This window comes from Octopus bimaculoides, chromosome 3, assembly GCF_001194135.2.
Source record: "Octopus bimaculoides isolate UCB-OBI-ISO-001 chromosome 3, ASM119413v2, whole genome shotgun sequence".
In the NCBI taxonomy this organism is placed as follows: Eukaryota; Metazoa; Mollusca; class Cephalopoda; order Octopoda; family Octopodidae; genus Octopus; species Octopus bimaculoides.
In genome coordinates this window covers 63392519-63418279 of record NC_068983.1, presented here as the reverse complement: position 1 = coordinate 63418279, position 25761 = coordinate 63392519, and the positions used below count along the sequence as shown (strand labels likewise).

Sequence of the window (25761 nt, the reverse complement as noted above, 5' to 3'; positions counted from 1 at the left end):
AGGCACTGGCAATGATCCCGCTCGAAAGACTTCATGTGTCGCCCGCACATGAGCCAGTCCAGGGGCACTGGCAACGATCCCGCTCGAAACATTTCATGTGTCGCCTGCACATGAGCCAGTCCGGGGGCACTGGCAAACGATCCCGCTTGAAACATTTCATGTGTCACCCGCAGCCAGTCCAGGAGCACTGGCAACGATCTCGCTCGAAAGATATCAAGTGTCGCCCGCACATGAGCCAGTCCAGGGGCACTGGCAACGATCCCGCTCGAAAGATTTCATGTGTCACCCACACATGAGCCAGTCCAGGGGCACCGGCAACGATCTCGCTCAAAAAAACCTCATGTGTGTGTGTGTGTATATGTTTATATATATCGATGACCACTAAGTGGACATTTAATGTGCTAGAAGAAGATCACATGTTGTGTCTACTAAGACCTAATAGTTCTCAAAAGAAATTCAGCGAAATACCAAACCGTATGCGGGCAAGACAGTGAAAATTACATAAATAAAACATTGTTTTCCGTGGAGCGGTTTCGGAATTAATATTTTCTTACCAAAAATATCTGTCCCTCTTCAGCACGAACTGCAAGAAAATCATAATTCTCAGAATCTTATACAAGTTGTTCACCACCAACATTGCTGGAGTTATCTGACATCTTAACAACAAGAAACTCAGAAATCCACAGCCAGCTAATCTCCACCCTAAAAAATTAACTCAGCTCCCAGCACCATACATATAAACCCAAAACACTAACTGATCCCTCAACAACACTAACTTTCATAACTCCAACTATAATTCCACTACTAATACTTGATCCTTGATTTACCACAACACCCAATTATACCTCTTGCAAAAATAGAGAATGACTCAGAAGATACCACCAGGCATAATAATTATCATATTATACATCCCCATGACACCTACCTGAACATCTTAACAAATTCTAATCTTAACGCCAGCTATAATAACGAGCCTAAATGGCAATCCCCTTGCAAGTTCACCTGGGGTACCCCCTACAAAACTATGTAGCTTCAGACGCCTAACCTCCTGTCCTTTAGATAACCGCTGTCTCACAAAAAATATTGTTTATAAGTGTACAATATCAACAGCCAACTATAATTACATATATATTGGCTCGTGTAGCACCACCTTCAAAGCTAGAGTGAGCAACCACTACTCCAGTTTCAAGTCCCAAACGAAGTTCAACAGGACATTGTTATCTCACTTTACCAATAAACTAAAGATTGATTCAACTCCTTACGCTCTCAAATGGTCCATAGTCACCCACACCAGCCTATACAGCACCTATAATAACAAGTGTCATCTCTGCATAGCTGAGGTCTTAACTATTTTGCAATCCATGGATTCGCTAATGAATGCAGCAGTATAATTTTTACCTGCAAACATCGATCACTAAATCCATTCTCAATATACAAATAACAACAACCTTGCCCCGCCTTTCCCCCTAACCTTCATAAATTTTTCCTCTTATCTACCCTCACTACCACTTTATTCTAAACCAGCAATATATTTTCCTTTTAATTCCTTATTATCATTTAAATGCTTCTCTCTGTATTTTTCCTTAGCATTAAAAAAATTTTTCCACTTATTTCACCTGCCTCCCACCTTCTACCCCCACTCCCTTCATAAACTTACAAGTACATATGCCAACATACACCTCTACTACTCCATACTGTAAACATTCACTGCGAACAATATACATTCCTCAATTGAAAACTAGTAGTAGCTGCCATGATTCTTCCCCATTCTCTCTTGCTTTCTTGTATATATTCATATATATATATATATATATATATATATTTTCTCCCCCTTAAACCAAAAATATTTCTCTACCCTCTTCCTTCGACATCATTTTTTTCTAATACCACTCCCCTTCCTAATTTCTGTGATTTGGCCAAAGCAACCCTATTGAATACTACTGATCAAATGACCATGCTTAATTTCCTCATTCTCTCTTGCTTTCTTCATGCGCACTTTTTCTCCCCCTCAATCAAAAATATTTTGCCACCCTTTTCCCTCCACATTATCTTTTTTTCAAATATCACTCCCCTTGCTAATTTTTGTGATTCGGCCAAACCAGCCCCATTGAATACTACCACTCAAATGATCTTGTTTAAATTCCTCATTCCTCTCACTGCCTTATATTTTTTCTTTTTTCCTTCTTTTAATCCTTATTTCTCTCTACATTTATATTCTCCTCTCTTACTACACATTCTGATTGAATCTTCCATGTGTTAATGTACTTCCTTGCGACAATGTAAACTTTCATTTAATCAAGATACCCTTGGCCTGAAGAGTAGTCTGCACTATACACCTCACTTGGATATTTAACCCACCTATGCTAGCATGGAAGGCGGGTGTTAAATGATGATAATGAGGTTTTGCTCGCTATGAAACATATGTAGCCCAGATGTTATCTACTCCATTCCTTAACTTTGTGTGTGTGTGTGTGTGTGTGTGTGTGTGTGTGTGTGTGTGTGTGTGTGTGTGTGTGTGTGTGTGTGTGTGTGTGTGTGTGTGTGTGTGTGTGTGTGTGAATATATGTATGTATAAGAATAGTAGGTAGGTAAGTATTCTTTGTGGTGAACAAGGAGTAAACTATAGCCATACAAAAGTTGCAATAAGATCACTTGCAGACTAACTAGAAATATAAATTTTGTATGTGGTAGCTGCTCAAGCACAGAAAGTATCCAGTGCACATGTAAAGCAAACTCCCTCCAATACCAAGGTGGCTTGCTAAAAATAGTTGATAGCTTCTGTTACCAGAGGGACTTAATTAATTGTTGTAGTGGGTGATCTGGAAACATAGTAGCTAGAGTAAGAACTGGCTGAAAAAGTTCAGTGAGTTATAGGACTTGAATGCAGAGGATATGTGAAGACAAGAAATGTGTGTTATTAATACACTTGTGAAGCAGAAGCTATTCACCTGTGATGAACACCACAATGATTAGCATATTCACATAGTAAGAATGAATATGCAAATCTTCATTTTGTATTTTGCTGTTCAATGCATATGAAGATCTATTATCAGTTGGCAGCTGATCACAGATCAGCAAAAATTTCTTTTATTGAAATTAGAAACAAAACCATCAGCTTTTGTCAGATTCATTGGTCCAGTTCCTTTTGATTGACAGCACAACATTTTGAAACGCTGGTGTCCCAGAATCCCTTGTAGTAGTGAATTAAATGTGTTATGAACACAGCCATTGTAAAGGAGAAACTGTTCTTCTGTGACGAACACAACAGTAATTAGCTTTTTTTGTTTGCATCTGCTAGAATGTATTAAGAATAAATTTCGTATTGAATCTTGCTGTTCAGCATGCATATGATGATTATATATATCTTTTTGTTGTTATCTCTTTTTGGGATCTGCCATCCTGTCAAAGTGGATCCTAAGTACCTGAAGGTGTCCACTTCATCAAGTCTCTTGCAATTCAGCATGATACTTGTTGCTGTGTTCTGGCTGTTACAATTAAACAAGATCTTGCTCTTTTTGGGGCTGATCTCTATCCTCTGTGTTCCTGATAGTTTTCCAGTCTGGTGATGAGCTCCTTTCGTTCTACTTCACTGCTTCCTAACAAGTCAATATCATCGGTAAAGTTTGGGTTGGAAATGTGGCATATTCTAGTGGAAACAGAGCGGTGGGAATTTTGGAGTGTCTCCTGCATGATGTTCTCCAGGAAGATATTGAAAATCAGTGGAGTGAGCTGACATCCCTGTTGAACACACTCTGTGGTCCTGAAGAATTCTTTGATGTTGTTCAGAAATGCACTGTTTAAGTTTTCATACAGTGCTTGGATTATTTTGATGAGTTTGGTGTCAATGTACTTCTTTGTTACTTGCTGCAACCCATTATGCCAAACACGACCAAAGGCCTTTTTGAAATTGATGAAGTTGTGATAGAGGACAGACTGAAGCTGCAAATGTTTCTCACTGAGCAGTCTGATTTTAAATATCTGCTCCACAATACTCTTTTTGGGCTTAAATCTGGCCTGTATTTCTACTAGGATTTCTTATGCTTTCCCCTTAAGTCTGTTCAGCTAAACCATGCTGTGATGGCTAATTAAGCTGATTGTTCTATAATTCTGTTAGAACATTGTCTTTCTTGGGAATGGGTATCATTATTAAATGGATCCACTCCTTTAGCCACTATTTCATCTCCTCATACTGACAGGTAACTGTTAGTGCCTTGACAAGCTTTGGCTCTCCATGTTTTAGGAGTTTTGATCTACTCCTGGGGATTTACTGTCTTTGAGCTTATGTTTTGCCTCTTCAACTTCCTCCTGGTAGAATTGGAGTATCCCCAAGTTCTCTGTTGTTGCTCTTGTAATTATTCAGGATGTTGATGCTATGTTTAAGTTCATGATTGTAAAGGTCTTTGCAATGTGAAAATCTATTTTTCGTGAGAGTAGGGTGAGGATTTTCAGAAAATTCACATGTTGGCTTTGTTTCCTCATAACTTAAGGAAAAATGGGTATTTTGAAATGAAAATTTCTACAACTACGCTTTAGTTGGTGTAGCTTGTAATTATATTGGAATTTGTTCAGAGTGTGTAAAGTATGAATATATAAGAATTTCATGTGAAAAAAAAATAGTGAGCATGCACACGTACATACTAACTCATTACAAATTTTTTCAAAATTTCAAGTTTCATTTTGCAGATACATGTGATGTGTATCAGTATGTATGTGTACTGTTTCACTAATTCTTTTTCAATTTAAATTCTGATATAATCATAATTTACACACTCTGAAAGCTATTTGTAGAAAATTTCATGAAAAAATACTCATTTTACTGATGGTTATTAGAAAACGAAGGTGATTCATATAAATTTTCTGAAACTCCTCTCACTACCCTTGTAAAAATAGCTTCACAACAAATTCTTATATCATCAGAATCTACACAATGCACAAAAACTGTAGTCTGGTCATGAACACTTCTCTTTGGCCAGTTATTGTATATTTATTGCACATGTGTTACTGGAAGTAATATGTATTTTTAAAATTTGACTTTGTTTGAGGCAGATTGAGCTGGGATTTTTTTAACATTTCTTAAGCCAGGATGAGTGTTGGTTTCATCACTTTGAACCAGAGACAAAGAAACACCTGTCCTCATCTGCTCCAAAGTTTTTTGGAATGCGAAAAGCATTATGTTTATTGACTATCTTCAAAGGATCTACACCATTAAAAGAGAGTACGATGCTGACTTTCTGAGGCAGTTATGAAAACTGTCACGATCAAATGCTCAGGAAAACTGATGAAAGGTTTCTTGTTTCATCAGGACAGTGCTTCAGTACACAAATCCTTGATTTCAGTGGCTGTGGTACATGACTGTGGCTTTGAAATGGTTGATCACCTTTCTTGTTCTCCTGATTTGGCCCCCATCTGACTATCATCTGTTCCCCAACATGAAGAAATTTTTGGCTGAGAACCAGTATCACAGTGATGATGACATCATATTTTAATGAGATGAAATATTCTTCACCAATAGGATCCAAACTTTGCAACACTGATAAAAGAAGTGTGTGAAGTGCAAGGGGGACTATGTTGAAAAATAAACCTCATTTGGTTACATTCCATGAGAGTATCTTGTTAAGCTCATAATCTTTTCAGCTAACCCTCATACAGTAGAGACACTGATACATTGTAGTTTACTGCCCAGTCAGTCCTTATAGAACAAGTCTATGACCAAAAGCATTCCAGCCGCAGCCTTGCTGCTTTTTTGTATATCTATAACTGAGTTGGGTGTATAGACATTCACTTGGTTTGTGAAATTATTTACTTTTCTGTCTGTTGCAAATTAAATATTGTAATTAATGAGTTTTTTACCTTCTCTCAAGATTCTTCTTTGCTTCTAGTACCTAAATCTTTATTTCATCAACTACTTAGATATCTACTTAATTTGTTCATTTGAAATTAAATACATGTCACTATCCATACATATCAACAGTCTAACTATACCACTACCAGCACAATGACACCTATGTTTTTAATGCTACTCTAAATGAAATGGATGTATATACAATCCATGTTTTAGTGGTGTACAAATGTTTGCTGAAAATTTAATAAGATGCCTTTCTTGCTAGCAACAATAATTACAGGCTAATTTTGTACTTTTTGATGTCATTTCTAAAAAGAATTCATTCATTATTAAAATCACTATTTAAATAACACTTGATCATTTTCTGTAACAATTTTATTTCATGAAAAGTGCCTGAAGTGTAATTTTCATCCTTAGAATGCTATTAATTGAAATAAGCTGTGAAATTATTTTCTACATTTAAAAAAAATCAATTGAAGAAATTCACATTTTTCATCTTTACAGTGAAATTTGTCAATTATCCTGATGAAAAGAGAAAACTTTAAAATGCAGTCAAGCAACTGTAAGCAACCAAATAGTTCGAAGGGTAACACCCTTAGTTCATTAGTATTTCGGCAGCATCCTGGTAATCAGTTTTCTATCTTTCTAGTGAAATTTAGGATAAAAAAATAATTTTGCTTACTTTGTACTATTTGAGCACTTGTCAAAAATTCATTTCAATTAAATTTTGTTGTAAATTTTTTTAATACATATGCAAAATATGATCTAATTGATTCTGATATATGAAGCAAATATCTTTTGAAACAAGTGTCAATGTTTAGTTTTTATTGCTTTCATGTTCTTTTTATTTTTATTCAAAACATCTGTTTGATAAAATTCTGTTTACCTCATTGATATTATGTTAATTTGAATTTGAATTTAAAGACAGCAGAGTTTAAAATAACTGTACTTCCATGTAATATATTGTTTCTGGTTTGAGATTACAAAATGTATTTTTAATACTTATAGTGAACACCATTAAGTAGAATTTAAGACAAGTTTGTCATCTGCTCATGCTTCTCATTTATAACTGTTTCAATTCTCTTACATTACTAATAGTTTTAACAAAGATATGAATATGGCTATACAGTTCTTCATATATCTCAGAGACAATATACTTGATCATGTACAGATATCTGTGATAATCTGATGGTATTGTGAAATAAATAAAATATCAATTCACTAGTACTAATACTACCTAGAAAGGCAACTTGTCTAAAACAAAATGTCAGTGTAACTAAATAAAAGTTTAACAATTTAAAATTTTGTTTCTACAAAGTGTTTAGCTCTTTCAGGGAATGCTTTTAACCTTTCTTTTGTTTTAAGTTTTTTAGTTTACTGAAAACTTATACATAAGCTTAGTCAAAAGAAATCAATACCATGTAAGGTTGGCTATAAATTGTGTATTTTATTTCTTTCTGTATTTGTAAATTATTTTCACTATTAACTCCATAACTTTATATTTTGAATTTTGCATATACAATATTTTATTTGATTTTTATGTTTTCACATTTTATAATTAATTTAATCAACTTTCATTGCTCTATTAAGGTCAAACTGTATAACTATTTTCCTTCTGTAGCCACTGCTATGATAATTGATTTGGCATCAGGAATACCAAAGGATACAGTTCATACTATATCTAACAGCCTTGAGAATATCTTTTCCTTGATCTGTACAATGAGTGGACCATGTAAAATTCCATTTTTCAGTGTAGCTACATTAAGTGGATTCTTTGAAGTAAGTAAATAATTATTTTCTTCTTTGCATTCAGTATAATATTATTAAAATAGTTCTCTGCAATATAGCAGATCTATGGCATCGAAATATACACGGAATGTCATCAATCTAGATGCTAGAGTAAAACTTGTGAAATAAGTAGGAATAAACTGGTGTAATAAAGAAAAATCCCCCAGAAATCTGACTGTACCTTTTATGTATTTTGACAAACTACAAATTTGCTGCCAACTCCTTTTCAGCTTACAGAATATGACCACTTTCATAATGCTATGAAATTTGAAAACTTCTGCAGTTGGCTAGTATTCAAGTGTAATTTTCTACATTTGAGGCTTCTGCAAGTTGTTTTGAGATTCTGCGTTAAGAAACATGAACATTTGATACTGAACTTCTGAGAAGTTACATAAGATTAAGACAAAAACTATGCATATACTTATAGGTGCAGGTGTGGCTGTGTGGTAAGGAATTTGCTTCCTGACCATAAGATTCCAGGTTCAGTCTCACTTCATGGCAGCTTGGGCAAGTGTTTTCTACTGTAGCCTCAGGCCTAAGTTTTGTTGGTGGATTTAGAAATTGAAAGAAGCCCTTTATATGTGTGTGTGTTTGTCCACTGCTAGACAACTTGTGTTGGTGTGTTTATGTCACCATAATTTAGCAGTTCAGTAAAAAAAGGCTGATAGAATGAGTACCAGGATTTAACAAAAAGTTCTGAAGTTGATTCATTTGACTGTAATTCTTCAAGAAAGTGCCCCAACACGGTCTAACGACTATAAAAAATAAAAGATACTTATCAATACATTAAGTCTGTGCTGGAGTTGACAATCAATCTTTTCCTTTGTATTTTATTCAAAGAACAAAGCTGGTGTCCATGACTTTTGCTAGATACCTTCAGTAGGTTATTGGGAAAAAAACATACATGTATGTGAATGTGTGTGTGTGTGTGTGTGTGTGTGTGTGTGTGTGTGTGTGTGTACATATATGTGTATGTATATATATATATATATATATATACTATATATATATATACTCTATATATATAATATATATCATGATGTCATGGGAGAGAAATATGTTCGCATGGATGATGGTACACTTACACTAATCGAGGCTGCAAAGAAAGAGGTTTGGAGACGCCACTACGAAAGATTGCTCAATAAAGAGTATGAATGGGAGAAAGAGAGTCTGCCGAATGTTGACCCAACAGAGGGACCAGCTATCCGAGTTGACAGTACCATGGTAGATAAAGCAACTAAGAGTATGAAGACAGGGAAAGCCCCCAGCCCATCAGGAATCACTGCAGAGATGCTCAAAATATCTGGCAGTGTCGGCTATACCCTAGTCACCCGTGTTGTTAACTAGGTAATACACGAAGGAGTCATACGCAATGACTAGTGTAGCAGCACCATAGTCAACTGCTACAAAAGTAAAGGTGACGCTTTAGATACAAATAATTACAGAGGTATCAAGTTGTTAGATCAGGTAATGAAAGTCATGGAGAGGGTCATAGCCCAACTAATTAGGGAGAGAGTCAGTTTAGATGAGATGCAGTTTGGGTTCGTGCTAGGGAAATGCACCACTGATGCTATATTTCTGGTAAGACAGCTGCAGGAGAAATACCTAGCTAAAGATAAACCACTGTACCTGGCTTTTGTTGACATGGAGAAAGCCTTTGACAGGTTCTCCCAATCCCTTATCTGGTGGTCAATGAGCAACTAGGGATAGAAGAATGGTTAGTGAGAGCTGTGTGAGCCATGTACAGAGACGCTGTCAGTAAGATGAGAGTTGGCAATGAGTACAGTGAAGAATTCCGGTTAGAGGTAGGGGTCCACCAAGGTTCAGTCCTCAGCTCCCTCCTATTTATCATAGTCCTCCAGGCGATAACAGAGAATTTCAAGACAGGATGCCCCTGGGAGCACCTCTATGCTGATGACCTTGCACTAATTGCTGAGTCACTATCAGAACTAGAGGAGAAGTTTCAGGTGTGGAAGCAAGGACTAGAATCGAAGGGCCTTAGAGTTAACCTAGCTAAAACCAAAGTCCTAATAAGTAGGAAGGTAGAGAAAACACAAACCCCTTCAGGTAGATAGCCCTGCTCGATCTGTAGAAAAGGCGTAGGTAGAAACTCTATAAGATGTATCCAGTGGAAGCTATGGACACATAAGAAGTGCAGCAATATCAAAGGAAGGTTAACTAGGAAGTTAGTTTTTCTATGTGGCAGATGTTCAGATGCAATAAACTCTGAAAATGTGCAGAAAACAACTACTGCCACATACCAGGAAGAAAAACTAAACTGAGTCGATAGCTTCCACTATCTAGGTGACCAAGTTAGTTGTAGGGGAGGGTGCGCTGAAAGTGTAGTTGCTAGAATAAGAATAGCCTCGGCAAAGTTCAGAGAGCTCTTACCTCTGCTGGTGACAAATGGCCTCTCACTCAGAGTAAAAGACAGACTGTATGACGCATGTGTACGAACAGCCATGCTACATAGCCATGAAACATGGGCCGTGACTGCTGAGGACATGCATAAGCTTGCAAAGAATGAAACCAATATGCTCTGATAGATGTGTAATGTCAGTGTGCATGCTTGACAAGAGTGTAAGTACCTTGAGAGAAAAGTTGAACCTAAGAAGCATCAGTTGTGGTGTGCAAGAGAGACGATTGTGCTGGTATGGTCATGTGGCGAGAATGGATGAGGATAGCTGTGTGCAAAAATTCCACACCCTAGCGGTTGAGGGAACCTGTGGAAGAGGTAGGCCCAGAAAGACCTGAGATGAGGTGGTGAAGCATGACCTTCGAACATTAGGCCTCACCGAGGCAATGACTTGTGACCGAGACCTTCGGAAATATGCAGTGCGTGAGAAGACCCGGCAAGCCAAGTGGGACCAAAATCCAAGGCCTCTGCCAGGGATGTAGCCAGCCCACTTATGCGTACCTTTCCTTCATTGGACACTAAACTCCGTTTGTGAAGACCTGTTGAGGCAAGTGAAATTAAAATCGAACTAAATTCGATGACTGGCACCCATGCCAACATCTTCATTGGACACTAAACTCGGCTTGTGAAGACCTGTTGGGGAAAGCGAAATCGTGATGTCACTTGTACCAATGGAGCGCTAAGAGCACCGTTCAAGTGTGATCATTGCCAAAACAGTTGTCTAGCTTCTGTGCCAGTGGCACATAAATAGCACCATTTGAGTGTGATCGTTACCAGCGTTACCTTCCTGGCACCTGTGCCGGTGGCACGTGAAAAGACATTCGAGTGAGATCGTTGCCAGTGCCGCTGGACTGGGACCTGTGCAGGTAGCCCGTAAAATACACCATTTTGAGCATAGCTGCTGCCAGTACTGCCTGACTGGCCTTCATGCCAGTGACACGTAAAAGCACCCACTACACTCTCGTGTACAGCCTGGTGTAGCCATCTGGTTCACCAGTCTTCAGTCAAATCGTCCAACTCATGCTAGCATGGAAAGCGGATGTTAAACGATGATGATGATGATGATGGTGTATAAGAAATTTTGAAATTAGTTCACAGACTCCTCCAGTACTACATTTGTGGACTACCAGGGGTCTGCAGACCACAGGTTGGGAACCACTATCTTAAATCATTTACACCATCATATATATATATATATATATACATATATATATATATGACAGATTTCCTAGTGTTATAGCCACCATTTGTTATCAGTACTGAAGAGTGGAGTTCTGTGAAAGGATACTCTTTATGTGGACTGTATTATTGACGGAAACCTTAAGTATGTGCCTATTAAATAATTTTCTCTCTAAATGTTAGGTCCATTTTCTACCCACACATAAGTTAAATATAGAAAGCTATTTAATAAATACAAACTTAAGGTTAATTCAAATGCATGGCTAACAGGAAGAGTATTTGTTTGAATAAGTCCACACATAGCACTAGTGACTGTTGCTCATGTAGAGATAACACTGCATATCTGCTCAATGGTTTCTGTAACACAGAAGTCATTGTATATGATGCAAAAGTCAGGTCCAGAGAGTAAAGCAATGCATCCAGCATATAGCATGATTCAAGACACTATATGTACATTTTTTAGGTGGTAGGCAGTTGAAAAATTGAGGGCTTCTAAATATCAGACTGGTACAATAGAGTGTTTTTGCTCATGAGTTCAAAGATGGTATATTCAGAAACTTACAGTATCCACCAGTTCGTGATATATAGTAAATGTAGTGTATATGATATACATATACATAAATATATATGCATGTGTGTGTTTTATATATATATATATGTATTTATATAAGAAATAATTTTATATTTGGGTATACACCTTATATATATATGTATATACATACATATATATATATATATTTTTATATATATATATATATATATATATATATATATATAATATACATATATTAATGTATATTATATTGTGTGTTGTGTTTTATATATGTACATATACATGTAATATATTACCTACACACAGATGCATGTGTGTATATGTCCATAGGTAATCTGTACACTTATACTTAATCATTAATTAGGTCTTTCAGTTGAGATTGGAAATAAAAATGAATGGGAAAAAAGAAAGAGATATAATATGTTTAATTTCAGTTTATATAATTTCTGAAATGGTGTTTATTGATGTGGGTGATCAACAATAAATAATGATAAAAGAATTTTAAAATAAAAATACCAACTTTTCTCAACAATTCCAAGTGTACCTTAGAATGAACTTTTCTCTCCTTTCCTTGAAGAAGTTTCTTTCTCTCCCATCCCTGTTCTGTGTAATTAGTTATGCATATTTTCAAAGAATTTTCAATTGCTCTTCACAGTAATACAATAACCTCATTAAAACCGTGTTATTAGATTAGCTACATTGAATAAAGCCATGTAAATATATTTTCAATTTCAGATTAGATATTTATTCTGTAAGATAAAGAAATTAAAAAGAGAAATCAGCAATTAATAAAGATTTAAAACATAGATAAGACAAGTATAAGAAAGATAAGAACATTTAAAAAAGGTTGAACATGCCTAATTTTAATTTAAAACCTCATTGGAAAATGGAGTTTTAGTGAATCTCATGCAAACACTACAATTATATTTTAAGCCTAGCACTATTATCTCTAGAATGTAAAAAATATATCTATGATCAAATTTTTGGAGTTCGTATTGGAAAAGCTAATATTTCTAGTCATCAGTATATAAGAACTATTTAGTAAAAACATAGAAGACATCTCAAACGCTAGAGTTTCCTCATTCTCATTTAATGTTCATTTTCCATGAGCTGGCATGGGTTGGATGGTTTGACAAGAGCTGGCAAGCCAGAGGACAAGCTTTAATTTATTCACTTATTGCAGGACTTATATATAAACATGGATATTTTTTACAAATACTTGAATACTATTTCATTTTATATATTTAAAAATTCTCAATTATTTAGAGAAATTAAAACATTTTTTAAAGTATGACAAAAAAATTATTGTTAGAAAAATTATTTCATCTTTAAAGGAGTATCTTTATTTTGAAAAAGATAAATAGAAAAAAATGCATACAAATGTTGAGTATATTTTTGGAAATATAGGTAACAAAACTTAAATCATTTTATATGAACCAAAATACAAAAAAGAAGACACAGGAAAACTTGATAGAATAAAATTTAAAATATTTTATGATATAATTTTGAAGGACATATTAAATAAAAATTGAATTTTCTAGTCATCCTTGGGAACATACTTTTAAAATCAGTTGATTCAATAATGCTATATTTGTCTCTCCACAAAGCTAAATGCATTTTCATCAATTTTGTCAGAGAACATTGTCTATTCTAAGTTTCATATTTTTAGACAAAAATACTAGCATCACTTTTTAAAATATCCATCATAGGAGGCAACATTAGTCTAGTAGTAATTTTCATATTTCTTGTTCAATAAACTCAAGTTCACTGTAAATTTTCCTTTTAGTTTATTTATTATCCAAAGGTGGAATTATTATTAGAGGCAGAAGCAGTGGAGTAGCATGTATAATATAATAGGTTTAAGTATCTAAAATTGTACTTTCAGGTTTTGTAAATTAGCTTAACACAATGTATTTTGATAAAGAATGATAAGAGATAGAGACATTTTCAAAATGAATTAAGAAAATTTCACCAGAAATGAACCCTACTAAAAGTCTTAATAGATTTCATATTATTTTGAATATCTTTTGAAAAAATTTTGTATAATGTAATGTAACGCAATAAATGATGAGTCAACAAATATTAGCACACATCTTAAAGAGGAAAAGACTTGAACACTAATAGTTCTTTGAAAGTTGGCCATTAAACTTTAATTTTTAAGTATGTTTTGTATTTTTAAAAGTTAAAAGCACATCAATAATATTCATTTCTAGACATTAATCATATTTATTTTTAAGGTTTAGAAATGAGTCTTATGTAGTAAGCTTGTTTCTAATATTCAAGTGTGTATATGATTGTATGATGTATAGAATAATTATAATAATTAGAATGTATACTTAATATTGTGATATTATGTACTTGGATAGGGCAGTAAGCTGGCAGAATCATTAGCGCATGGGGAAAAATGCTTTGCAGCATTTCTTCCAACTTTACCTTCTAAGTTCAAAGGATGACTGCCTTTCATCTGTTTAAGGTTGATAAAATAAGTACCAGTTAAGCACTGGGGCCAATGTAATTGATTTATCCCTTCCCACAAAATTGCTGGCCTTATGTCAAAACCTGAAACCAATATTATGTACATGGATAATTCATTTTAATTTACAAGTTTCAATTTACTTAACAGAAAATTGGTTAGAGTTCAGTTTCTCTGGAAAGAAGATCCATTTCTTAATAAAGATGTTAACATGGAAGTCTAAAATTAATCTAAAGTGATGTGTTTGTTGGTTACTAAATTGTCAATTGCTAATCCTTGTGTAAATATCTGCTTGTTCAGATCTATCTACAGGATTCTCACTATAACAATAGTGATTTTTTGAGTAAATTTTATATATTTCAGATTTGAAAACTTAAATATTTTAATAATTATCATATCTTGAAATTGCAATATTTTTTTGGACCTATTTTGGTACATTCATGAATCATTGAGTACTTAGATTTGTTTGGAATTGTGAGGAATGTAACATGCTTTCTGAAGAGATTGTTGGGTTGTCAATCAAATTCACGACACTCACTCTCAAGTGATCGTTGGGCTGTCACTCAAATCCACGACACTCACTCTCAAGTGATCGTTGATTGTCAATCAAATCCACGACACTCACCCTTTTGAGTATCGGCTAATCTTTATGCCATATTCAATACTCAAATCCAACAAGATTGAATTGTTGTGAACTCTAGTAGTTGGTATGAAAGATTAATTAGTGTGAATTTTAAGTCATGATTCCCTACGATAAAATGACTTTACTTTCCAATTGTTCTATAATGCCAGATGTACATAAATAAACTAATGTAGAAATTATTTCCTTTTACTTCATGTTTTTTCAACTTGTTAAATTTATTTCTGTATTGATGAAACTGTGCATTTTTTTATGTAATGGTCAAAAGAATACAAATCCATATCTTCAACATACATGCACACATTAAACACATGTTCAGCGTCTTGGTATGTATAATTCATCATAACATTCACGCAGCCTGAATTAAGAGTTATGCATGGTGATAAATACTTATAATAGAATCATTTGGGGGACATAACTTTCGCAAGCCAGGAGGAGATCAAAACTAACATTTCAGAGTTCTTCACTTTGAAACCAAAAGAGTATTACATTGATGGGATTAAAAAGCTTGTAAATAGATGAAAGGAAGTCATAGATAATCAGGGAAAGTACATTGATGATTACATTTCAATTAAATATAACAGTTGGTCACTTGTTTTCGTTATTCAAAATTTGGACAGAACTTATGGGATGACCTGATATACAGAAATAAAAAATTTCCTTAAAATGGAAACTCCACAAAAGCCATAGTCGCTCAAACCACTAAACCAAAAGTCCTATCTTAGTTGTTAATCTCCTATCTACAGGCACATAGGATGCCTGTTCATTCAGACCATGCTTATGACTCACATTCATTTTTAACAAATTTGCTGAGCATCTGAACTTCCCTCTCCACCCTCATTTTTTTCTCAAGTGAAACTTGAAATAGTTGATAAGTGTCTGTCAAGAAAGAAAGAAGAAGAAATGTAAAAAATATATATGTTATCGTTAAAGTATATAATTCAGTTATTTCATGGAATAACTAAGTACTTCATGAATTATCTGGCTGAATCAGTTAAAGTGTATAAAATTATTACATTGTAGAATGTAATAATTTTATACACTTTAACTGATTCAGCCAGGTAATTCATGAAATATCAAGTTATTCCATGAAATAACTAAATTATATACTTTAACAGTAACATATACATTACGTACACACATTGACATAATGAATAGCAGTATGCTGATAATAATTGTTGTTGCTGTTCATTATTATTATTGTCTAATCATCTTCCTGTTTCTATCCATTTATTCTAGCAAACTATGTATCCATTCCATCTCGCCCATTTGGCTCACACATCTCTTCTCTTTGTGTCATATCTATGATATCACACCCAGAAAATTCTGAAACACTTTGCTCAATTTATTCTTTGGAATTATTTCTACTTATATCTTTTCTGCATTTGTTGTCTGGTTGATATTCAAACTAAACAGACTTTGAAGAACTGCTTATCTTAATTCTCTGGGAAAACTTTTATAAGTTATAATAGACATTGTTCCTCTTCTTGAGAATCCTTTACGTGATAGCTCAACCTGCTCGAAATAACAAATAAATTCTTACAAATTACATCTCCACTGTCTTAAAGGAATGATACATAAGATAATGTAGTCCTACATGCCCTAAAAGAGAGGATGTAGGATACTTTTGATCACAGACTTGCTTAATCAGAGCTTTGATTTGGAGCTAAACAACAACTAATACGAAACAAATATGCTCCACATATTGCTTTTTACACTAAAATGGAACTCTTGAGCTGCTATTGTATCCTATGATCTTTTGGTTTCTGTTATTAAAATCTCTTAGAATTTCTTGTAAATCATAGCTTCATACTTAGTAATAAATAATTAACTGCCAAGCACAGAGTTATGAATAAAATATAAAATTCTTTTTGAGAATCATTAGATATGGATTGAAAGATTCTTATAAACAAAATATCTAGAAACAATGTAATTAAAGGGTTTGATAAATTGGCATCTGAATTCAAATCTCACAGAGGTCAACTTTGCTTTTCACCCTTCCAGAGTTGTTAAAATGAAGTTCCACCCAAGTACTAAAAAAGATTTACTCAACTTCCTTGAATTTTGTGGCCTTATGCTAATTCTAAAAATCAATATTTACTAATATTCATTCATGTTCTGAGTTCAATTCCTACTAAATTTAACAATGGTTTTTCATTCTGTTGGCTTTGGTAAATTTAGTTCAGTTCTTTTGTGGTCTGTATTCAAAGTGGAGAAGTTTACTTGAGTGTGTAGTAAAGTATTGGGGTCTGTACAATAAATACTGGTACTGTTTTGATTCGATTAAATTAATTATTGTCTATCTCTACAAATGTGTGGCCTTGTGCCAGGATTTTAAATCAGTATATTGGGAGCTCATAAAAAGGTGGTGAAGGTTGAAGAAGAGGAATGAGACTTTAGAAGAAGGAAATTGAAGTAGTAGAAGATACAAATCAATGTAGCAGACTCCATCTCACATGGATGAGTATCTGAAGAAAGCTAATTAGATAGGAAATATAGAACTCAATGGCAAGAGGCAAAGAACTGATGTGAATTTCCAAAATTCTTTTGTACATTTAATCTATTTCAACATTCTAATGCTGGCTGAAATATAAGAGCATTATATATTTAAAATGCATTAAGAGAGAAATAAACTTAATTAAAAATTCATGATGTTATTTATGCTACTAAGGGTAATTTTGAAACTACATTTTATTTGAGTATATTCAATAGAATACTTACCTCAAAAAGATATGTGTTGAAAGTATATAGCTTTCTTACTTCACATGTGAGTCATGTTTTAGATTTTTTTCCCACCTTTGTACTTATAGTCTGAAAGCAATCTTTATTCATAATCCTCAACTCCTTTAATCTTAGATAAATGAATTATTTCCATTTTATTTTGCATGATAGACATTTTACTTCATTTTATGTCTTACAAAATATAAGGATTTTTGTAAACAACATATTAATACATCCCACACACTGTACAAAAGTGTATGTTATTTCTTTAAAAAAAAGTTATTTTTCTCTATTGATTTTATCCATAAGAAAAACAACAATCATAATATAAGCAAGTTTATTTCAAGATACCAGTCTTTTAGATGTGTGTTATTGGTGTGGAACGAAATCTGATTAATGAATAATATAGAAATAAAATTCACCTGAGAATTGTATCAAAGAATCTTTAAAAAAAGGGATAATCTACTTCTGCTTCTATTTTTGTGAATTTCCATTGCTTTGTATTTTTTGTTTTTTTTTTGTTTTTGTTTCAGATACTAAAATTTCATACTAAGGTCCTTATCTTCCATATCAATAGTGTTCCAAACAGTTAATTCAGCAGAAAATATGAAGAAATATATCATCGTCTGTTATATCTGTTTTTTTACATGCTTGCTATATATATATATATATATATATATTCATACAGTATACTTGTATTATATAATCAATAAATGCATAGTAAAATATTTCTAAAGTATTATGGAAACTGACAGAAGTTCAAAATATATGTAATAAAATCAGTTGTAATCACCATATCAAATAACAACTTAAATTTGCTTTATGTAAGTTTTGGTTCATCTCAATTCACAGAAACAAATTGCAGATACTGAAATTTATCCATCTGGAGGATTGGATATAGACTTTATATTGATGGCCACGTTGTTAGCCATATTCATCAACAACCAAGAACTATTGACAGTAGAGGTAACACCAAGATAGGTGTCTTACTATTCAGTGTTCAAAGTTAAGGTTTATTAACTTACTAGGATCTTTAAATAATGTATGACTAATATGTCAGCTATGCATATTACAATGTGTGAAAAAGTGTTCATGTGTCTCAAATACATTTCAAAACTGAGTTTTGCATCTAATTTGTGTGCAGCCTAGTCAGTTCAGAAAGACATGGATTGTAGTAGCAGTAGTAGAGGAGATAGAAGGATGACATAGCTTGATGGTGGACTTATAACATATTGGTAAGTGAAAACTGACTACTCTACTCGATGACCATATCAAGGCTACCTAGCAGAGTATGTATAGTAATGGCTTCATACCAGATGAATGAGCAATTTTTGTGTATATAGTAATGGCTTGGCTTCATACTAAATAAATGAGCAACACTGTATAGTGAATTGCACTTATACACAAGAGTACTATTCTTTGATTATATATGCTCTTAAATAATGAAAAAAATGTAACATTTTTGTGACTGAAGCTATCTGTTTGTCTACAACACTTCACAGATTATGGCTGAAGAAATCTAGATGTAAATAACAAAATATAGTGTAGTGACAATATTATTGAAGATAGTGATGTACTGGTTAAATTCTTTAATAGTTCGGGAAGACAGGTGTATTATAATGTTTGGCAATTTAAGAGGTTATAATTTTAATGCATCAATTTCTATCTGTTTTACAGATATTATTACCAATGATAAGTGTACGAGGAAACTTTCTGAGAATACAATATTGTCTGAATGAATTAAAACAGATGGCGGAACTTGGCTGTAAGGAGCACTTAGAAGACAGGGAACGGACGCTATCACAAGCATTCATTGAGATTGCACGACAGTTCCAGCAATTTAAGAATGCATCTCTCCAAGTAATTAGATACATCACATGAAAATACTTTGACTTGATCATTGTAATACAAGCAATTTATGAGAAGTTATGTAAAGTTAACATTTATGACAAAGTAATTTTGTATGTAGTTTTAGTATCTGTCATTACAGTATCGAAATGTGATTGTTTCAGTTTTGATACTGAAATAGTTTTCTTTTACTGTCAGTGTTTCTCCTTCCTTTCTTTTTGTATTTCTTGTTGGATTGTTCATAAAGGTTCATAAGAGAAAGTAGGAGTTGAAAGGATTTGTAGAAAAAGGAAATTAGATTTTATTAGGGAAAAATGTTTATTTGTGTAGTTTTATGGATTTCATTCGTTATTAGGAATTATTTTGAGTGAAAAAATGATGCAGTGACCTAACAAATTGTATTTAGAATATTAATTGTGATTCTTTAATCCAAGAAATTTGGAATTGTGTAAATGTATGAATTTTGAACATACACACACACACAGAAAATCTGCCTTTTATAGATAAGATACATGTATACTCTTTCTCTCTCTCTCTCTCTGGGTAACCGTGCACCTCCTCTACATCAAGACACCTGTTTCTGTCTCTCTGTCACACACTAACCTTTTATCATCTGACACAAGATCACCTCCTCCAATGCTTCCTCTCAAAGGTTCTTTGTCTTGCAAGTTACTTGGTGACCCTACCAGTACTGGTGCCTTATAAAAAACATCCAGTCCACACTGTAAAGTGGTTGGCATTTGGAAAGGCATGCAGCTGCAAAAACCATGCCACAACTGACCTTGCCTGTGCTGGTGCCACGTAAAAAGCACTCACTCCACTGTCTGGGGTATTTGGTGTTAGAAAGGACATCCAGCCATAAAAGCCATCAGACACAGAAGTCTGGTGAGTCTTCTGCCTGGCCAGCTACTGTTAAACAATGATGATGATGATGATGATGATAGTGGAGAAAGAGACAGTGCCTATGATCTTTGTAGGCATCTTTTGGAGGCCTTCTGAGACTAGTTAGATTGATGCCATTAATATTTTACTTCGACTTTTGCAAGTTGACCGCTTCAGGGAAAACATGAACAGGGTAGATAATTCAGAGGGTTGATGTTCTAATCAGAGGAAGTACTGAATGTAGTGATTAGTCTGGAACCTGGGTGGGTTCAACACAACATGGACAATAAAAGGAGATGACTGAGTCAGGAGTACCTGAATGTAAGTGACACAAGCTTAGTTGGCTCTGGGTAGCAAAGGCCATAGTATTGGTAGATAAGGCAGAGAGGGGAAATAGCATGTTTGTGGGCCAGAAGTTGTAGAGTGTCTGTGAGTGACTTTATGCTAATCAATGAGGTAGCTTTCCTCTGGATCTGTATGTAGTAGCAATACTGTCTCAGATATAGGATATATACTTCATTGTGGGCTTCTCCTGAGCTATGTAGAGTGTCAGTAATTGTCATGAAGTGAAGCATTTTCTGAACTTCATGTCAGGAGCCAGTCTTTGATATACAATCCTAACTATTTTAAGGAAATGCATTTGTCAGGAGAGATCCTTTGTAAAAATGGTGACTGATATTTGAAGCAGTTGTGAGGGTTCTAATTGTATTCTGCTCATATTTAAGGCAGGGTGTATGTGATATGATGATGTTTTCTTGGAGGATCGTTTTTGGATGTCTGTTATGTAGTATATATGCAGATTTGTTTTGTGGTGTCTAGATTGCATATAGATGGCACAAAAATGAAAGGCAATATCATCTGAATAAGAGTGGGTACTTTTGGATACAACTTGTAGTTTCATGGCTATGCCTTGACTCTCTTCCATATCTTAGAACTTATTTTATGAGTAATGTTTTTTTTTTATGAATTGCTAATCTGTAGTGATTTGCACATATTTGAAAGCATTCTTATTGCTTGATTCTTAGATCTATTGTTAAATTCAGTGTCACGTATATCATTCTTTTTGTAATTAATGTTTCAATACTATGCAAAGCAATTTCATAAGCATAATCAAAATTTGCCAAATAGTTTCTTTAAATTTATTCAATTTCTTCTCTTCTATCATTGATTGTTTTCAACAATGTATTGTTGTATAATATACTTAAGAGAAAATGAAAGCTGAAAGAACTTCTCCCTGTTGCACTCCATTTCCAACTTTAAATTCATTTGAGCACTGACTATCTATGCTTAACTGTAACTGGAATGTGTCACTTCTGAGAAAGATATATTGCTCTCTTCAAAAAGTTCAAATTATTTTTTTTTTTTTTTTTGTTAGCTGCAGATCCTTTTCTTGACAAACAAACATAAGGAAAAATTAACTTTGGTTGAGAAATCTGTTGAGAAGGCCCTTGATACAGTCAACGTGGAATATTTAAAGGTATGAGTGCAGCTGCATTGAAATTTGTACTATCTTCAAATATTTATGACATTTACCCTATTATCTTGATTTTCTCTAATTATATAAAGTTACTTTTGTATATTATGATGTAATTACTCTACTTTAAATGATGGAGGTGTGACTGTGGTGGTCCTCTTTTTCCTTTCTACTATAAGCACAAGGGTTGAAATTTTCAGGGTGGGGGAAAATCAATTACATCAACTCCAGTGCTCAACTGGTTCATATTTCATCAACCCCAAATGGATGAAAGGGAAAGTAGACCTTTGCAGGATTTGAACTCAGAATGCAAAGATAGGCAAAATGCCACTGAGCATTTTGTCTAGCATGTTGATGATTCTACCATCATGTTGCCTTCATAATAATAATAATAATAATAATAATAATAATAATAGTAATAATCATCGTTTAACATCCGTTTTCCATACTGGCATAGGTTGGATGGTTTGCATGAAAACTGGCAGGCTAGGAGGCTGCACCAGGCTCCAATCTGATTTGGCAAGGTTTCTAATAATAATAGATACCCTTTAAACTGTGAACTGTGAAAGAATGAGATCAGTGACTACTCAAACAATAATGATTTATTAATAATAGACAAGATATTGGATCTATTGAATACAGAAGAGACAGAGTTTATGTGTGACTTTAAGAAGGCTAACCAATAGAGATTATATCAAGGGACGAGTAAAGTTAATAATGTGTTGAGACACATTGAAACAAAGAACATCAACCAACAAATAATCTTATCAAGGCTGCTAGTAGGATTGTGGTGGAAAGGGTGGGATTGAAGACTACTGAGAACAGAACAGCGATGGATAGAAGAGGAAAATACAGCTTTGGTGGAAATGAAGAATTTCAGAAGATATAAACTCCTTCCTTGAACAGTGCAGTGTCCATACTTGTCAGGAAAAAAAAATGGAGAACTTAGGAATGAGTGTAAATTCGAAAAAGTTAGGATGAAGTATGGTGTAGATACAAAAGGCCTGAATGTTGTAAATGAAGAATTGAAGCAGTGCATACTTGCAAAAAAAGCAAAGCTAACTAGGCTTGAACAATGGATTAAGCAATTCTGGCAAAACAAATTGTTTAGAACCAACCAAAACAGATTTTATTAAGAGATTAATGATGATAAAAAACGTATAAGTTTAGTCTCTGTGTGTTTTCATAATAATAATAATAATAATGATAATAATAATAATAATAATAATAATAATAAATAATAATAATAACAATAATAATAATGATAATGATAATAAATTCCTTAATGCAGTACCAAGAAGTGGCTCTCATGGCTTCTGGTCTTAACCGATTGGAAGTGTTATCATGTACGTTGTTTTGTCTTGGTATAAAAAGATGGGTTACAGAAAATATTCTGCTCAATACCACAGATTTGCTTGTCAGTTGCTTGACCTTAACCAGTTTAGCATATCCCTTAGTGGTTGACAATATGTGCATCTCTGATCTCAAGCAGGAGTAGTGGGGGAGCATCATAGCCATGTGTTGAGAGGAATTCTTTGGGGTTTGAATATTTCACCTCTGGAACCATGGGTGTTTTGTTCATCACCCTTAAACAACCCTCATTTAGGGACCTCTTGAGTAGGATGGGCTACTCAACCAGAAGAAGATTCTAACTGGGGCTCCACCTGCGAGTTCATGTGCTGTTTATCTTGATTTAAGGTCACCATGTCACGTACATATGGTTATGATGCATATTCCTGGTGTACCCTTTTCAGACGGGTAGGCATAATGGGTATAAAGGGCTTTATATATTTTGACCCTATTGTCATTTTGATGGCATGCACTGCTCTCTCACTCAATAATAATAATAAATATCATCATCATCATCATGTAGAAAAAGAAGATAAATTACTAAAAATAGACAACTGATCACATTACAGCTTTGTAGTCAAGTGTGTTTATGACTCATTCTTAATGATGTTCCTCACAGGTGTTTACTTTTGATTTAAAAAAAAAAAGTGAAACAAGCATGTGATGAATCCAGCACTTCATCTAGTAAATTAGCAAGGCCTAGACTCTTTGCACTTGAGGAAATTATTGATAATATTTATTCTTCAGTTGAAGGATTTATACTTATGCTGGCAATGGGAGTGATTCAAGCAATCAAATTGGTAAAAGTGATGAGGAAAGTAGCGAATTCAGGAGAAGAAATAGTGTAGTTGAGAGATAGGCCTAATATTGTTATACTCCTGAATATTTTTTTTGTATTTTTGTGATTCTGTCCGTTTGCCTGCAGTGAACAAATACAGTAGTTAAGAGATAGACCTATTATTGTTATTCTCCTAAATCTTTTTGTGATTCTATCCATTATGATATTTTTTATGCTTTGTTCATTTGGTGAAATGTATTTTTGTGCACATACATTGTTGTTTTTCATAGCATTTGAATGTTTTAAATTAATGTCACTGTTATCTGTTAAAAAGTCATTAATTTTTGTTCCTTGTTGAATGTCCACACACAAAATACCCCATTCTTTTACCATTTGTATATTTGGCAAAATGTATTTTTGTGTACATACATTGTTGTTATTAACCTTGAAGTGTTTTGAATTGATGTCATTGTTATGTGTCAAAGGGTCATTACTATTTTTCCTTGTGCTGTTCAATTTACTTCTATGATTGGGAACTGTTTACCTTAGGTTTAATCTAAACACAATAAAATTACATCTAAAATGTCCAGATATTCCTCCCTCAGTATGGGAAAGACTTCCAGAATGTTCCTGAAGGGTTCTTTTCAGAAAATATTAAAAAAATGTTTTCTTCTTTTATTATTCTTGGAAAAATCCAAATTGCATGGAGTAAAAAGACCTGTCTGTCCATGGTAAACTCGGATAACAACAACAAAAAGTATAATAGTTTAGATTATGAAGCTGAGTGGTTGTTCATAATATAGGCTGTTACCTTATTTTATTGACCCAGAAAAATGAAAAGCAAAGTTGACCTCTGCTGAACTAGTGCTTATTTTATTGACTCAAGAAGGTTGAAAGACACAGTTGTCTTCAGCAGCATTTGAACTCGAGTTGCAAAAGACAAGAAGAAATGCTATTAAACATTTTGTTCAATGTGGTGATGAATCTGTGTGCTTGCTAACTTAACAACAACAACAACAACGATAATAATTGATGCAGTACCTGGCAGTGGCTCTCATGGCTCCTGATCTTAACTGATTGGAAGTGTTATCATGTACATTGTTTTGTCTTGGTATAAAAGATGGGCTTCAGCAAATATTCTGCTCAATACCACAGATTTGTTTCTCAGTTGTTTGACTTCTGCCAGTTAAGTATGTCCCTTAGTGGCTGATGATATGTGCATCTCTGATTACAAGCAAAAGTAGTGGGGGAGCATCATAGCCATGTGTTGAAAGGAATTCTTTTGGGTTTGGATAATTCACCTTTGGAAACATGGGTGTTTCGTTCAACATCCTTAAACAACCCTTATTCAGGGACGTTTTGAGCTGGATGGGCTACTCGACCTGAAGAAAATTCTAACTGAGCTCCACCTGCAAGGTCATGCACTGTTTATCTTGATATACGATCACCATGTCACGCACATATGGTTGTAATGCATGTGCCTGGTATACCCTTATCAGACGGGTAGTCATGATAGGTATACTGGGCTTCATATATTTTACCCCAGTGTCACTTTGATGGCACTCAATAATAATTATAATGATGATGATTATGATTTCAAATTTTGACACAAGGCCAGCAATTTGGGGATAGGGGAGAAATCAATTACATTGACCCCAGTGATCAACTGGTACTTATTTTATCAACCCCAAAAGATGAAAGGTAAAGTCAACTCTGTGGAATCTATTATAATATAAAAGATAATAATAATAATAGTAACTAGCCGGACTTGTGAAAAATTCATGGAAAAGATAAGAAATGTAAGCATCTGTAAACAG

The 25761-nt window shown here is 34.0% G+C and overlaps 1 protein-coding gene across 2 annotated transcripts in view; it reads left to right on the top strand.

Moving 5' to 3' along the window:
* LOC106880771 (meiosis 1 arrest protein-like) overlaps positions 1 to 25761 on the top strand; it is a 147285-nt gene that overhangs the window by 13275 nt on the left and 108249 nt on the right. For both annotated transcript variants that reach the window (XM_014930867.2, XM_014930868.2), the window contains exons 2-5: positions 6347 to 6467; positions 7464 to 7621; positions 19290 to 19472; positions 21718 to 21819. In XM_014930867.2, the coding sequence (XP_014786353.1) occupies positions 6368 to 6467; positions 7464 to 7621; positions 19290 to 19472; positions 21718 to 21819 (543 nt within the window). In that variant the 5' untranslated portion in view covers positions 6347 to 6367. The remainder of the gene's footprint in view (positions 1 to 6346; positions 6468 to 7463; positions 7622 to 19289; positions 19473 to 21717; positions 21820 to 25761) is intronic.